The sequence below is a fragment of the Salvelinus sp. IW2-2015 genome, linkage group LG6.1 (genome assembly GCF_002910315.2).
Source record: "Salvelinus sp. IW2-2015 linkage group LG6.1, ASM291031v2, whole genome shotgun sequence".
Classification (NCBI taxonomy): domain Eukaryota; kingdom Metazoa; phylum Chordata; class Actinopteri; order Salmoniformes; family Salmonidae; genus Salvelinus; species Salvelinus sp. IW2-2015.
Window position 1 is genome coordinate 22,826,540 of NC_036845.1, and position 16,722 is coordinate 22,843,261.

Sequence of the window (16,722 nt, forward strand, 5' to 3'; positions counted from 1 at the left end):
ATTTACAAGTGCTATAGCATTTTCTGATTCATCCTCTCCTTGTCTCAGGTACCCTCCTGGTGTTGTGAGTTTGGCCTCTGGGGGGCTCCCTCCACCTATAGAGGGAATCGTTCCTAACGCAGTGCCCATAACACACTGCCTGCCCAGCGTCGCCCACCCCTCTCACGCCCCTTCGCCGGGCCAGCCAGGCAAAGCAGAGTCAGACAGAGAGCAGCACCCCAATGACCAGTTGTTGTAGCCCCGCCCCACAGAGCTCTCTGTCCAACCAAAAGAACTCTACTGGTCTTCATTCGTCCGAAGAGGAATGAAGTTGAAGCCTCATAGGTTTCAAACAGCTGCCATGAAACAGACACTCACAGAGGTCTATTACAGTTCATCTGGTCCAACCATAGTGGTCATCTTTTTCAACAACAAAAAAATTGTGCAGAAAAAAAAAAAATAATAATGTGGATTTGGAAAGAGAAAATACCTATATCCTTTAAAGCGAATCCTGCTGTTTAGACTGTAGTTTGACCTAGTAAAGTGGGCGAATATCTGTTGCTGTGTCCATCGTTAAAGCAGAAGTAGTTGATTATAACATGAATAACCTGTTTGTGTACAGTTTTTAGAACAACAATATTTATATTGCAGTCTAAAAGAAAAATAAGGGTGAAAACTAACCAACTGATTAAAAAATATATATATATTCCCCAACAAGCCCCAAAAGAGGAAGCTTTTGCACAACTTCTCAGGAAATTGAATTTCTCTAGTTATTTTCCGTTTATGCCAGATAGTGCTTTCTTTTTCTACCTGTTTTGTTTATATTAGCAAACATACTAACCCATAAGAGTAAGCCCTGTCTAAGCCGGTGGAGGAGGTGGGTTCTACTAAGCTATATGGAATTGTTTTAAGAAGGTCATACCAAAGATCATTTAGCTATTTAATTTTAAGAACCCTTGAAGTATCAACAAAAATGTAGATTTAAAAAAAAAGAAAATCATTTAAAGACAAACTTCCTTTAGATTTTTTGGGGGGGACTATCTGTTGTTCCATGTAGTGATCTGTTATTCGATGCGTTTGTATGGGCTAAATAAGCAGTAAGGCTAAATAATAAGCAGTAAGGCTAAATAAAAAAAATTGGTATCAAAAAAATATATAAGAAATATATTTGATAGAAAATTGTATTTATCCTTACTGCTATTAGCCCATACAAATGCATTGATTAACAGATGCACTACATGCAAAAACAGATAGTCACCCCCCAAAGAATCTAAAGAAAGTGTCTGCCCTATACATGAGAGGCCTGTGAGTCTTCTGAGGCCTGTGAGCAAAACAACTGACATACTGATGTACAGTACCAGTCAAAAGTTTAGACACACCTACTCATTCAATGGTTTTTATTTATTTTTACATTTTCTACATTGTAGAATAATAGTGAGGACATAAACTATGAAATAACACATTTGGAATCATGTAATAACCAAAAAAGTGTTAAACTAATCAAAAAATATTTTTTATTTGAGATTCTTCAAAGTAGCCACTCTTTGGCTTAATGACAGCTTTGCACACACTTGGCATTCTCTCAACAAGCTTCATGAAGTAGTCACCTGGAATGCATTTCAATTAACATGTGTGCCTTGTTAAAAGTTAATTTGTGGAATTTCTTTCAGGCCCTATTTTGTAAAAGATCAAATCACATTTTCTTGGTCACATACACGTGATTAGCAGATGTTATTGCGGGTGTAGCGAAATGCTTGTGCTTCTAGTTCCGACAGTGCAGTAATATCTAACAAGTAATATCTAACAAATTACACAACATATACCCAATACACACAAATATAAGTAGGAATGAATTAAGACTATATACATATGGATGAGCAATGTCCGAGCGGAACTGACTAAGCTACAGTAGAATAGTATAGAAAACAGTATATACATATGAGATGAGTAATGCAAGATATGTAAACGTTAAGTGACTAAGATACCGTAGAATAGTATAGAATACAGTATATACATATGATATGAGTAATGCCATATGAGTAAACATTGAAGTGACTAGTGTTCCATTCCTTAAAGTGGCCAGTGATTTCTAGTCTATGCCTATAGGCAGCAGCCTCTAATGTGCTAGTGGTCGCTGTTTAACAGTCTGATGGCCTTGAGATAGAAGCTGTTTTTCAGTCTCTCGGTCCCAGCTGTGATGCACCTGTACTGACCTCGCCTTCTGGATGATAGCAGGGTGAACAGGTAGTGGATCGGGTGGTTGATGTCCTCAATGATCTTTTTGTCCTTTTTGTCCTGTCACATCGGGTGCTGTAGGCGTCCTGGAGGGCAGGTAGTTTGCTCCCGGTAATGGGTTGGGCAGACTGCACCACCCTCTGGAGAGCCTTGTGGTTGCGGGTGGTGCAGGTGTTGATACAGCCCAACAGGATGCTTTAAATTGTGCATCTGTAAAAGTTTGTGAGAGTTTTATGTGACAAGCTACATTTCTTTAGCCTCCTGAGGTTTGTTGGGCCTTCTTGACCCTGTGTGGGTGGTCCATTTCAGTTTGTCAGTGATGTGTACGCCAAGGAACTTGAAGCTTTCCACCTTCTCCACTGCGGCCCCGTCGATGTAGATAGGGGGGTGGACCCTCTGCTGTTTCCTGAAGTCCACGATCATCTCCTTTGTTTAATTGACGTTGAGTAAGAGGTTGTTTTCCAGGCACCACACTCTCAGAGCCCTCACCTCCTCCCTGTAGGCTGTCTCGTCATCATTGGTAATCAAGCCTACTACTGTTGTGTCGTGTGCAAACTTGATGATTGAGTTGGAGGTGTGCTTGGCCACGCAGTCATGGGTGAACAGGGAGTACAGGAGGGGGCTGAGCACGCACCCTTGTGGGGCCCCAGCAGAGTGGAGGTGATGTTTCCTACCTTCACCACCTGGGGGCGGCTCGTCAGGAAGGCCAGGACCCAGTTGCACAGGACGGGGTTCAGAAGCAGGGCCTCGAGCTTAATGATGARCTTGGAGGGTACTATGGTGTTGAATGCTGAGCTGTAGTCAATAAACAGCATTCTTACATAGATATTCCTCTTGTCCAGATGGGATAGGGCAGTGTGCAGAGTAATGGCGATTGCATTGTCTGTGGATCTAAAGGAGCGGTAAGCAAATTGAAGTGGGTCTAGGGTGGCAGGTAAGGTAGAGGTGATTTGATCCTTGACTAGTCTCTCAAAGCACTTCATGATGACAGAGGTGAGTGCTACGGGGCGATAGTCATTAAGTTCAGTTACCTTTGCCTTCTTGGGTACAGGAACAATGGTGTTCATCTTGAAGCATGTGGGGACAGCAGAATGGGATAGTGAGATGCCCGTAAACACACCAGCCAGCTGGTCTGAACATGCTCTGAGGACGCGGCTAGGGATGCCGTCTGGGCCGGCAGCCTTGCGAGGGTTAACACGTTTAAATGTTTTACTCACGTGGAGAAGGAGAGCCCACAGTCTTTGGTAGCGGGCCGAGTTGGTGGCACTGTGTTATCCTCAAAGCTTGCGAAGAATGTGTTTAGCCTGTCCGGAAGCAAGACATTGGTCTCGGCGACGTGGCTGGTTTCCTTTTGTAGTCTGTGATTGTCTGTCGTCCCTGCCACATACGTCTCGTGTTTGAGCTGTTGAATTGCAACTCCACTTTATCGCTACACTTTCGTTTAGCTTGTTTGATTGCCTTGAGGAGTGAATAACTACATTGTTTATATTATTTTTTATGTTATTTTTTTGTACCCCTTTTCTCCCCAATTTCATGGTATCCAATTTGGTAGTTACAGTCTTGTCCCATCGCTGCAACTCCCGTACGGACTCGGGAGAAGCGAAGGTCGAGAGCCATGCGTCCTCCGAAACACAACCCAGCCAAGCCGCACTGCTTCTTGACACAACCCGGAAGCCAGCCGCACCAACGTGTCGGTGGGAACACTGTACACCTGGCAACTGTGTCAATGTGCATTGCGCCCAGCCCACTACAGGAGTCGCTAGTGCGTGATGGGACAAGAGCATCGCTGCCGGCCAAATCCTCCGCTAACCCGGACGTCGCTGGGTCAATTGTGCGCCGCCCCATGGGTTTCCTGGTCGCAGCCGGCTGCAACAGAGCCTGGACTCGAACCAGGATCTCTAGTGACACAGCTAGCGCTGCGATGCAGTGCTAAGGCACTGCACCACTTGGGAGGCTCACTGTTTATATTCTGCCATATTCCCAGTCACCTTGCCATGGTTAAATGCGGTGGTTCACGCTTTCAGTTTCGCCCGAATGCTACCATTTATCCACGGTTTCTGGTTAGGGTAGGTTTTAATAGCCACAGTAGGTACTACATCTCCTATACACTTCCATATAAACTCTAGATTATTTTCGTAAGCACCCCGGAACATATCCCAGTCCACGTGATCAAAACAATCCTGATGTGTGGATTCCGATTGGTCAGACCAGCATAGTCCTTAGCACGGGTACTTCCTGTTTGAGTTTCTGCTTATAGGACGGGAGCAGCAAGATGGAATCGGGGTCAGATTTGCCAAAAGGAGGGTGGGGGAGGGCCTTGTAAGCATTCCGGAAGTTTGAATAGCAATGGTCGAGAGTCTTAGCAGCGCGAGTAGTACCATCGATATGTTGATAGAACTTCGGCAGGCTAGTCCTCAAATGTGCTTTGTAAAAATCTGCAACCTCAGGATATGTGGTTTCCAGTTTGCATAAAGTCCAGTGAAGTTCTTTGAGGGCCGTTGTGGTATCGGCTTGAGGGGGGATGTAAACGGCCGTGGCAACGACAGAGGAGAATTATCTTGGGAGATAAAATGGTCTGCATTTGTTTGTGAGTTATTATAGGTCGGGTGAACAAAAGGACTTGAGTTCCTGTATATTCCTATAATTATACCATCAGTCGTTAACTTCTCACGAGTCACCATCCCGGTTCCGGGAGCACCCCCCACAGTAAAAAAAGCTGACTAGCATAGCCTAGCATAGCGTCACAAGTAAATACTAGCATCTAAATATCATTAAATCACAAGTCCAATACACCAGATGAAAGATACASATCTTGTGAATCCAGCCATCATTTCTGATTTTTAAAATGTTTTACAGGGAAGACACAATATGTAAATCTATTAGCTAACCACGATAGCAAAAGACACAACTTTTTTTTCCCACCATTTTTTTCCTGCATGGGTAGCTATCACTAATTCGACTAAATAAAGATATATATAGCCACTAACCAAGAAACAACTTCATAAGATGACAGTCTGATAACATATTTATGGTATGGCATATGTTTTTTTAGAAACATGTGCATTTTTCAGGTATAAATCACAGTTCTACATTGCAGCTGCAATCTGAAATAGTGCCGAAGCTGCCAGAATAATTACAGAGACCAACGTCAAATAACTAATTACTCATCTTAAAACATTTCTGAAAAATACACAGCGTACAGCAAATGAAAGCCCAACATCTTGTGAATCCAGCCAATATGTCAGATTTTTTAAGTGTTTTACGGCGAAAACACAATATAGCATTATATGAGCTTACCACAATAGCCAGAAACACAAGCAATTTACCAGCAGCACAGGTTAGCGATCGTAACAACCCAGCAAAAGATATATAATTTTACTAACCTTGATATACTTCATCAGATGACAGTCCTGTTACATCAGATTACACAATGCATATAGCTTTTGTTCGAAAATGTGCATATTTAGCAGCACAAATCGTGGTTATGCAATGTAATCAGTAAAAACATGGCATGCATTCTGGCCGGCGCCATCTTGGAAAGGCACCTAATCTAATCAATAAATAATCGAAAACTTGACTAAAAAAATACAGGTTGGACAGCAATTGAAAGATGCATTAGTTATTAATGCAACCGCTGTGTTAGATTTTTAAAATTAACGTTACTAGACATACAGTGTGCGTTACAGCCAGACCAGTGCCGCAATAATGGCCGAAAAATACTTTAACATTTTTCCACAGAACAACGAATTAACATCATAAATAGTTCTTACTATTAGTTGAGCTTCCATCAGAATCTTGGGCAAGGTGTCCTTTGTCCAAAAGAATCGTTGCTTTGTTGTAAAACGTCCTCTTCAACTTCGGAATTAGTAGCTAACAATAGCTACGTGGCACACACATGTCCAAATCCTCCAAACGCAATACTACGAAAATTCCGAAAATAGCAATATACTCGCAKAAACTGATATAAATCGGTTWAAAATAACTTCGTTATGATGTTTCTAACACCTATATMGAATTAAATCACAGACGGATATATCTTAGGCCGATAACGAGAGCTTTTGAGCATGCCATTCTGATGTCCTCTCTTGCGTCTTGACGAGCGTCSAAAAGAACGGRCMTCCCACTCCATGGCCTTTTATAAAGTCTGAGAAATACGTAGAGACTCCATTCCACTTCTCATTGGTTACTGACATCCAGGGGAAGGCGGGTGCAGTTCATTTCGACCCATAGGACACATACAGAGCTTTAAACTGATCCGAGATCAGAGCCTAGTTTTCAGACCTTCGCAGTTCCTGTCATGATTTTYGCTGCAGAAAGASTTCTGGTTCACCCACAGACATAATTCAAACRGTTTTAGAAACTAGAGATTGTTTTCTATCCAATAGTAATAATAATATGCATATTGTACGAGCAAGAATTGAGTACGAGGCAGTTTAATTTGGGAACGCAAAATGTCGAAGTTGAAACAGCACCCCCTGTATTCTCAAGAGGAAACACACCCCTCCGCCCTTCTGCTTCCCGGAGAGATATTTATTCCTGTCTGCGTGATGTACTGAGAATCCTGCTGGCTTTACCGACCCTGACAGAGTATCCCGAGAGAGCCATGTTTCCGTGAAACAAAGTATGTTACAGGCCCCGATGTCTCTCTAGAAAGAAATCCTTGCTCTAAGCTCATCAACTTTGTTATCCAAAGACTGAACATTAGCGTGTAATATCCTTGGAAACGGTGGGTGGTGTGTGCGCCTCTTAAGTCGAACAAGCAGCCCGCCTCGAGTGCCTCTCCTCTGCCGGTGATGTTTTGAGTCGGTCTCTGGAATAAGTTCAATTGCTCTGGGAAGAGTGAACAAAGGATCTGCTCCAAGGAAGTCGTATTCCTGGTTGTAATGCTGATAGTTCTGGTGAGTTACCGCTGCTCTAATATACAATAGTTCTTCCCGGCTGTCTGTAATGACACAAAACATTTCCTGAGCTAATAATGTAAAAAATAGTACATAAAAAACTAAATACTGCAAAGTTTCCTAAGAGCTAGTCACAATGCTGCCATCTCCGTCAGCGTCATCTTCTGGCAAGAACAGCTCAAATAAGCAAAGAGAAACGACAGTCCATCATTACTTTAAGACATGAAGGTCAGTCAATACGGAAAATGTCAAGAACTTTGTAAGTTTCTTAAAATGCAGTCTCAAAAACCATCAATCTCTGATGAAACTGGCTCTCATGAGGACCGCCACAGGAATGGAAGACCCAGAGTTAAGTTTATTAGAGTTACCATCCTCAGAAATAGCAGCCCAAATAAATGCTTCACAGAGTTCAAGTAACAGACACATCTCAACATCAACTGTTCAGAGCAGACTGTGTGAATCAGGCCTTCATGGTTGAATTGCTGCAAAGAAACCACTACTAAAGGACACCAATAAGAAAAAGAGGCTTGTGCCAAGAAACACAAGCAATGGACATTAGACAGGTGGAAATGTGTCCTTTGGTCTGGAGTCCAAATTGGAGATATTTGGTTCCAACTGCTGTGTATTTCCCCACTGTAAAGCATGTTGAAGGTGGTGTTATGGTGTGGGGGTGCTTTGCTGGTGACACTGTCTGTGATTGATTTAGAATTCAAGGCACACTTAACCAGCATGGCTACCACAGCATTCTGCAGCGATACGCCCTCTCATCTGGTTTGGGCTTAATGGGACCAACATTTGTTTTTCAACAGGACAATGATCCAACACACCTCCAGGCTGTGTAAGGGTTATTTTACCAAGAAGGAGAGTGATGGAGTGCTGCATCAGATGACCTGGCCTTCACAATCACCTGACCTCAACCCAATTAAGATGTTTTGGGATGAGTCAGACCGCAAAGTGAAGGAAAAGTGCTCAGCAAATGTGGGAACTCTTTCAAGAATGTTGGAAAAGCATTCCAAGTGAAGCTGGTTGAGAGAATGCCAAGTGTGTGCAAAGCTGTCATCAAGGCAAAGGGTGGCTATTTGAAGAATCTTCGAAGAATTTGAAGAATCTCAAATATGAACTATATTTTGATTTGTTTAACACTGTTTTAGTTACTAGATGATTCCATGTGTTACTTCATAGTTTTGATGTCTTCACTATTATTCTACAATGTAGAAAATAGTAAAAATAAAGAAAACCCCTTAAATGAGTACGTGTTCTAAAACTTTTGACCGGTAGTGTAATTATTTTGGGTTAACCAAAATCCAAAAAGAGATGTTTGTGACTGTATGCATTTGTTTTAATAATTTTTTWAATAAATAAAAGTCCCTGTTAAAATGTCAAATGTTATGTCTTTGTCGGTTGGCATTCAGTCCAAGGAAAATGGATACATTACCCAAAGACTCGATGGCACAATAGCTGCCTGCAAGGCTGAAGGCCATTGTACCTGTATCTGAATTCCCATGAGATTATTGTTTTGATTTTCAACAAACATATTCATGTATTTCATCTCAAGCATATAGGAATAAACACATATTCTTGCTTCGTGGGGGAAAAAGGCAAGTTGCCTGAAAACCTCTGATCTTGATGAATTACATTTGTATATGTTGGAACACAGAAACACAGCATTTAATTATAGGAGTAGCATACTCAATCAAATATCAATCTACTCCGTTGTTCAACTTGTTCGATTTTCTTTGAGGCAATGGGGTTACTCTTTTTTAGGGTGAATTATATTTGAATGTCAATAAAACATACATTTGTTTCACAAAGAATGATTTCTCTGCACAAATCTGACTTAAATTGCTCACTTACAACTAAGACACTAGTTACAATCATGGCTGTATATTTAGTAAGTGTCTTTCCTAACAGGCTTGAGTCAGGCTACTGGAATGGATAATAGAAAGAGCTGTGTATGTGTGTGTTCTTGTCACTCTAAATTACAATCCCTGGAAAAGAGCAGCTGGAAGTTTTGATATTTCTTTCAGAGCATAAAAAGCAGATGGAGTTGAGGCTTGATTGGTATCCTACCTTGACTTTCTTCCTCTCATTTCAACCTGTCCAACAAACATGAGGCTCCTCACATATGGATGTGTTTGTGGAATGGTAGGTCCAGCCTTCACAGATAAGTTCAGCAGTGACTGAGATGCTGCCTGTCAGAATTTCCAGACTTCCTCCCCAACTCTCTCTACCTCTCTGAGAAGAGCTGCAGTTGGTTGACTTGGGGCACAGACAGGGAAATACACAAGACTTGAATGGAAATGTTATCTCCGAACTGTTATAGATCCATATACAGTGTTTTGGCGTTATTACACATATGACCAAAAATAAGGTGAGAAGGGGTTTAGCCTACATAGCACATTGTAAAGTCTGGGAGCAGGAGAATGTGCTCACTTGGATGGCTGGTTCTCCTCTCAGCTCACAATAAAACTTCTGTGCTCCGCTTTGAAAAGAAGGGCAATGTCTTAAACCTTGTTTCAACCCCTACATATCAAACATTTATACAGAAGCTAATTGTCCGAATTTTAACTAAAGAAAACGTAGAAGGCAGAGTCAAGTGCTTTGATATTTTTCAAAACATAATCCAAAAGACAAGAGTAATTCGCTCTATAAAACGTACATAAATCCTCAAATCTAATTGTTTTTGTAGACCCACATGACATTTTAGATTGAGCAACAGTTAACATGTAAGGTAAACAGACTATGGAGAAGAGTCATATGAGATTGGAAACAGGTCATCTTTAAGGTTGATACGGAGGGAGAGGGGGCCTAAAAAGACTACTAAAACAGAAGAAGGATGTTTTATGTTTGGATTAAGAAAAGTCCAGTTTGGCTATGCAAACATTTAGGCCATATTTTTGTTTGATCCTCCATCGTTAATGGTTACGTTTTGCGAAATGAGACTGTAGGAGGAGATAGACCCACTTTCTGTCTGGTTTTGTTGCCCACCTGTTATTTGAATGGGAGCTGTTGTGTGTCATCTGGTTTCCATCAATGTCTCAGCTATTATGACTTCTGTGGTACCTTTACAAGCTCATCTAGAGAAATGGTTCGAGAGATTCCCTCAGAAAGACATTTGTCTTTTATTGAGGAAAGACAGTTTTAATGCCTGCTAACATCCTTTAGCCATCGAGCCCTCACAATTCTCAAGGTTTATTTTCTTGGCTATAATCTGAATGGTGACTTTATGCCTCTTTTATTAAGCACTCATCTGAAACCATCTCAGAGTGAATTTCAAAGTTTTTCCAAAGCAAAACCACTAATATTCAAACATCTGAGGAGCAGCATTGTTTGAGAAAATCAGACTAGTTTCAAGCAGTCTTGTAGTACCGGTCTCAAGTAAGATCTCGAGACCACATATTGAGTGTGTCTTGTCTTGGAGTTGGATACATTTGTACTTGGTCTTGACTCGGTCTCTGACAGTGAGGACTCTTAATTCCTTCCCCAAGACCAGCCGAGACCAGTGGAGTAAAACACTAATAATTATCATCTTCCATTTAGTCAGCGCTTGAAACCGTTTCACCAGGACAAATATATACACTCCTTTCTTGGAACATTAATATCTTAAGAGCCTTATCTATTATAGACATGTTTGCGCAATGACAAACCTATAGGCCATCAGTGTGTGACAGGATTCTGAAAGGACAGCAACCCATATAGGAGTGTGCATTTTTTTTTAAGTACAAAGGGCCAGTAGAGGAGGGTATATGCAAGTATAAACCGTATATGCACTTTTTTTGTGGGCATTGCTTATACTCTTTAATCACTACTGATTCGTACAAAAGTAGTGTAGAAGGTACTGTATACGACTTATCAATTATGTAGTACAATAGAGAAAGCATTCACAAAGTAGCCTACACAATCGCAAAGCACGTGAAATATATTTACATGCGCGACGCACACATAGCCTAGTTTCAGCGGAATATCATCTGCAGGCAGCAAGAGTATGCAGCTCTCAACTGGTGGAGTAGCTCACAGAAGAATGACATCGGTAGGCGGTAGGGTAGGAAAGATGTTTCAATTTATGATACCTACCAGTAAATGCTAACTAGCATGCTGACCACACTGCTCGCATCGCAAGCGCGAGCGTTGCAAAATAAATGTACACATACATGTTATTCAATCATTGCACCCACACTGCTCGCGCACGTCAACAAGCATCTGCATAGCCAGGCGCTCAAATAGAACTTGGTTCTATTTGTGATGCTAAACACACTGCAAGTCCTGCCTCTCCCATCTCCTCATTGGTTTTAGGAGCATATACCCACATGGGTGATTGAAAGATGAACTGAGGTCCACACTCCAGTCAGTTGTGGTAATGCACCTTAAAGTTGGTTGCCAACCGCCATATAAAGTCCAAAGAAGAAGCCTGTAGGAGGAAAGATTACTAGAAACAAACTTGGTTTAACGTTACCCTTTTATCTGTGGATGAATTTTCAGAGTAGAGGACTTTGTACATTTCAGGTAAAGTAACACCCCAATGTTTACATCCCAGGACAAATTAACTAGCAACAGCAAGCTAGGTATTGCCATAAACGTTTAATACTTTTCAACCTGTCCCCAATTAATATACAGTTGAAGTTGGACGTTTACACACACTTAGGTTGGAGTCATTAAAACTCGTTTTTTCAACCACTCCACAAATTTATTGTTCACAAACTATAGTTTTGGCAAGTCGGTTAGGACATCTACTTTGTGCATGACACAAGTAATTTTTCCAACAATTGTTTGCAGACAGATTATTTCACTTATAACTCACTGTATCACAATTCCAGTGAGTCAGAAGTTTACATACACTAAGTTGACTGTGCCTTTAAACAGCTTGGAAAATTCCAGAAAATGATGTCATGGCTTTAGAAGCTTCTGATAGGCTAATTGACATCATTTGAGTCAATTGAAGGTGTCCCTGTTGATGTATTTCAAGGCCTACCTTCAAAGAGTGCCTCTTTGCTTGACATCATGGGAAAATCAAAAGAAATCAGATGAAACAAAAATAGAACTGTTTGGCCATAATGACCATCATTATGTTTGGAGGAAAAAGGGGGAGACTTGCAAGCCGAAGAACACCATCCCAAACGTGAAGCACGGGGGTGGCAGCATCATGTTGTGGGGGTGCTTTGCTTCAGGAGGGACTGGTGCACTTCACAAAATAGATGGCATCATGAGGAAGTAAAATTATGTGGATATATTGGAGTGGCCATCACAAAGCCCTGACCTCAATCCTATAGAAATTTGTGGGCAGAACTGAAAAAGCATGTGCGAGCAAGGAGGCCTACAAACCTGACTCAGTTACACCAGCTCTGTCAGGAGGAATGGGCCAAAATTCACCCAACTTATTGTGGGAAGCTTGTGGAAGGCTACCCGAAACGTTTGACCCAAGTTAAACAATTTAAAGGCAATGCTACAAAATACTAATTGATTGTATGTAAACTTCTTACCCACTGGGAATGTGATGAAAGAAATAAAAGCTGAAATACATCATTCTCTTTACTATTATTCTGACATTTCACATTGTTAAAATAAAGTGGTGATCCTAACTGACCTAAGACAGGGATTTCTAATATGATTAAATGTCAGGAATTGTGAAAAACTGAGTTTAAATGTATTTGGCTAAGGTGTATGTAAACTTCTGACTTCAACTTTATATAATATACCTTTCTCAATGTCTATCTTAATGCAGTGAACAAGTGTTCTATGATGTCCCTAATTGCATTAGCTTATTTATATTAATGAATGCAAAAACATGTTAATTGTCAGAGACAATTACTAGACTTTGATTGATACACTATATGATCAAAAGTATGTGGACACCTGCTTGTCCAACATCTCATTCCAAAATCATGGGCATTAATATGGAGTTGGTCCCCCCTTTGGTGCTACAACAGCCTCCACTCTTCTGGGAAGGCTTTCCACTCGACAATTTCAAGTACAATAATAATGAATGAAGACAAATGATCGTAAAAAGAATGCAGATCATAGATAGACTGCGAACACCTTAGGATTCTCTCAGTGCCGTTACTAATATAGACATCTAAGTTGATTTCAAGTCTGAATCGGACCTACTTCCCATTTAACTGTCATTGTTGCACTGGGTTTAGGCTACATGTGAGTTTCAGTCTGGTGCTGTGGAAAAGTTAAGGCAAACATGATTTCCTTAATCATATGGCCCACTTACTTTAAACCAACACAGAGAGAGTGTGGTTGGTTGCCCATTCAAGTGGTGCAGATCAGAACCTGAAATCCCCCCTCTCTTTTCCAGCCTCAGTAACAAGCATGGAAAGAGTGAAGAACATGTGCAGCACTAGCAGTGTGGTGCACTGGCTAGCCAGCCTGACCCTGACCTTGACCCTGGTAGGGAGTGTCCACCCCATGCCTGTGACCGTAGACCCGGTATGCACGGCGGACGCCACTGCCAAGTACAGTCTGACATTTTCAGGAAAGTGGAGCCAGAACTCCTTCCCCAAGCAGTACCCAATCTATCGCCCCCCTGCCCAGTGGTCCCCACTCATTGGTAAGGCAAATACTCTTATTAGCTTGTGCTCCTCCAGAGGTGATGTAACTCTCCTTACGTTCCTATACTGTAATAGATTTCTATATTCATGAGTAAAACATGGTATGACAAAAAAAATGACACTCGTAGAAAAAAGGGTTCCAAAAAGGTCCCCATAGAAGAACCCTTTTTGATTCCAGTTAGAACCCAGTAAGGTTCCATGTAGAAGGGTTCTACATGGAACCCAAAAGGGTTCTACCTGCAACCAAAAAGTGTTCTTCAAAGGGTTATCCTATGGGGACAGCTGAAGAACCCTTTAAGGTTCTAAATAGCACCTTTTTTTCTGAAATTGTAGACATCTGGTAAATGTATGGTGGTAGACAAACACCTGGTACATTTATGGTAGTAGACATGCATTGCAGATGTCCCCTTTCCCCTACAATTTATAACCCTTTGAGCACATGGAAAAGTGCTATATGAATCCAATTAATTACCATTACTATTAGGTTACAGTGTGCCTGAAACGTAAACCCCTCAAATACTGTACAATCTGAGCTGCCAATTAAGAGCTAGACAAACATGAGGAAAGAATGTAATTTATTGCAATGTGTGATTCCTCCATTCCAGGGGTGACCCACAGTTCAGACTATCATATTTGGCAACGAAATGAGTTTGCCAGCAACGGGGTAAGGGAGTTCTCTGAGAAGGGCGAGGCCTGGACTCTGATGAAGGAGGTGGGGGCGGCTGGGGAAAACATCCAGAGTGTCTACGGGCTGTTCTCCACTCCAGCCGTGGTCAGGGGAACGGGTCAGATGACCTCAGAGTTCGATGTCTTCGCAAGGCACTCTTTCGTAAGTTTCTCAACCTTCACAGAGCTTTCAGTATCTACAGTCAGGTCCATAGATATTTGGACATTGACCAAGTTATTATTATTTTATCTGTCTACCACAGCATATTGGAGTTGAAATTAATTTGAGGGTATTTACATCCAAATCAGATTTAACGGTGTAGGAATTACATACATTTTTATGTGTGGTCCCCACCATTTTTAAGGGACCAAAAGTAATTGGACAATTGGCTGCTCAGCTATTCCATGGCCAGGTGTGTGTTATTCCCTCATTATTTAATTTACAAGTAAGCAGATAAAAGGTCTAGAGTTGATTTCAAGTGTGGCATTTTCAATCTGTTGCTGTTAACCCTCAATATGAAGTCCAAAGAACTGTCACTGCCAGTGAAGCAAGCCATCATTAGGTTGAACAATCAAAACAAACCCATCACAGAGAGAGCAAAAACATTAGGTGTGGCCAAATCAACTATTTGGTACATTCTTAAAAATAAAAAACACACTGGTGAGCTCAGGAACACCAAAAGGCCCGAAAGACCACTGAAAACAACTGTGGTGGACGACAGAAGGATTCTTTCCCTGGTGAAGAAAAACCCCTTCACAACAGTTGGCCAGATCAAGAATACACTCCAAGAGGTAGGCATATCTGTGTCAAAGTCAATAGTCAAGAGAAGACTTCACCAGAGTAAATACAGAGGGTTTACCACAAGATGTAAACCATTGGTAAGCCTCAAAAACAGGAAGACCAGATTAGAGATTGTCAAAAAACATCTAAAAAAGCCTGTACAGTTCTGGAACAACATCCTATGGACAGATGAGACAAAGATCAACTTGTACCAGAATAATGGGAAGAGAAGAGTATGGAGAAGGGAAGGAACTGCTCATGATCCGAAGCATACAACCTCATCTGTGAAGCATGTTGGAGGTAGTGTTATGGCGCGTGCATGTATGGCTGCCAATGGAACTGTTTTCCTTTTATTTATTGATGATGTGACTGCTGACAAAAGTAGCAGGATTAATTCTGAAGTGTTTAGGGATATATTATCTGCTCAGATTCAACCAAATGCTTCAAAACTCATTGGATGGCGCTTCACAGTGCAGATGGACAATGACCCAAAGCATACTGCGAAAGTAACCCAATACTTTTTCAAGGCAAAGAAGTGGAAGGAATGTTCTGCATTGGCCAAAGTCAATCACCTGACTTGAATCCAATTGAGCATGCATTTCACTTGCTGAAGGCAAAACGCCCCAAGAACAAGCAGGAACTGAAGACGGCTCACAATTTAATTTATGATTATGTCAATTACTTTTGAGCTCCGAAAATTGGGGGGTTATGTATAAAAATGGTTGTAATTCCTACACGGTTCATACAATAATTTTCACAAAACCCTTAAATTAAAGATGACAATCTACATTTGAAGCACATCTTGACTGTTTCCTTTCAAATCCAATGTGGTGGAGTACAGAGCCAACATGATGCAAATTGTGTCACTGTCCAAATACTTATGGACCTGACTGTATCTAAAATACATCTCATAATATCTATCTAATATACCTTTCGCAATGTCTATCTATCTAATATAATTTCTCAATGTGCACCTGTTAACTTGGAAGAACCTTTCTCAAGGTTTGTCTTTTCTAGACTATGCCAGAAATGAAGTATACTGTCAGAGAGATTACTCTTACATCTCTTATATAGAGAGATGTTAAGCCTACACAAAATATTCAAAATGTTGTGCGAACTTTTAATTTAAAAGGTTTTTAAGAGTGTCCCAGTAGTTATACCTAAGATTCATGTTTGCTGTTTATTTGCAAGCTCTCATCTATATGTCCCAAAGCTAACAACCATAAAAAACAGCATTCAGAGTCTGCATTTGGGACCAGTTAAAGTTTCTTATTATTGCCCTCCAGATATCCTATTAAAGATGCATAACTATGTCAGCAAAGAAAACTCTTACTGTTGGAACGTTCTGTTGGAACTTTAGTTGAGGAAAGCTCTGGAAAGACATGAGAGCAAGGATTAATGCAGTGCAGATCGAGATTGCTGATCCTTCAGCTTTCGCACCAAATTTGAGTTTACTGTTAGATGGATTACTAGAAACGTTCACATAACCCATACTACTCCTTTCTCTCTCCCCAGCTGTCCTTCGTAGTGCGGATAGTTCCCAGCCCAGACTGGTTCCTGGGAGTAGACAGCTTTAACCTTCGTGAAGGAGAGCATTACACTGGAGCGGTAC

The 16,722-nt window shown here is 41.2% G+C and overlaps 1 protein-coding gene across 2 annotated transcripts in view; it reads left to right on the plus strand.

Moving 5' to 3' along the window:
- Positions 1–12,632, plus strand: part of LOC111965329 (C-terminal-binding protein 1-like) — a 42,930-nt gene extending 30,298 nt beyond the window's left edge. For both annotated transcript variants that reach the window (XM_070444092.1, XM_023989438.2), the window contains one exon: positions 49–12,632. In XM_070444092.1, the coding sequence (XP_070300193.1) occupies positions 49–238 (190 nt within the window). In that variant the 3' untranslated portion in view covers positions 239–12,632. The remainder of the gene's footprint in view (positions 1–48) is intronic.
- Positions 12,633–16,722: the final 4,090 nt, after the last annotated feature.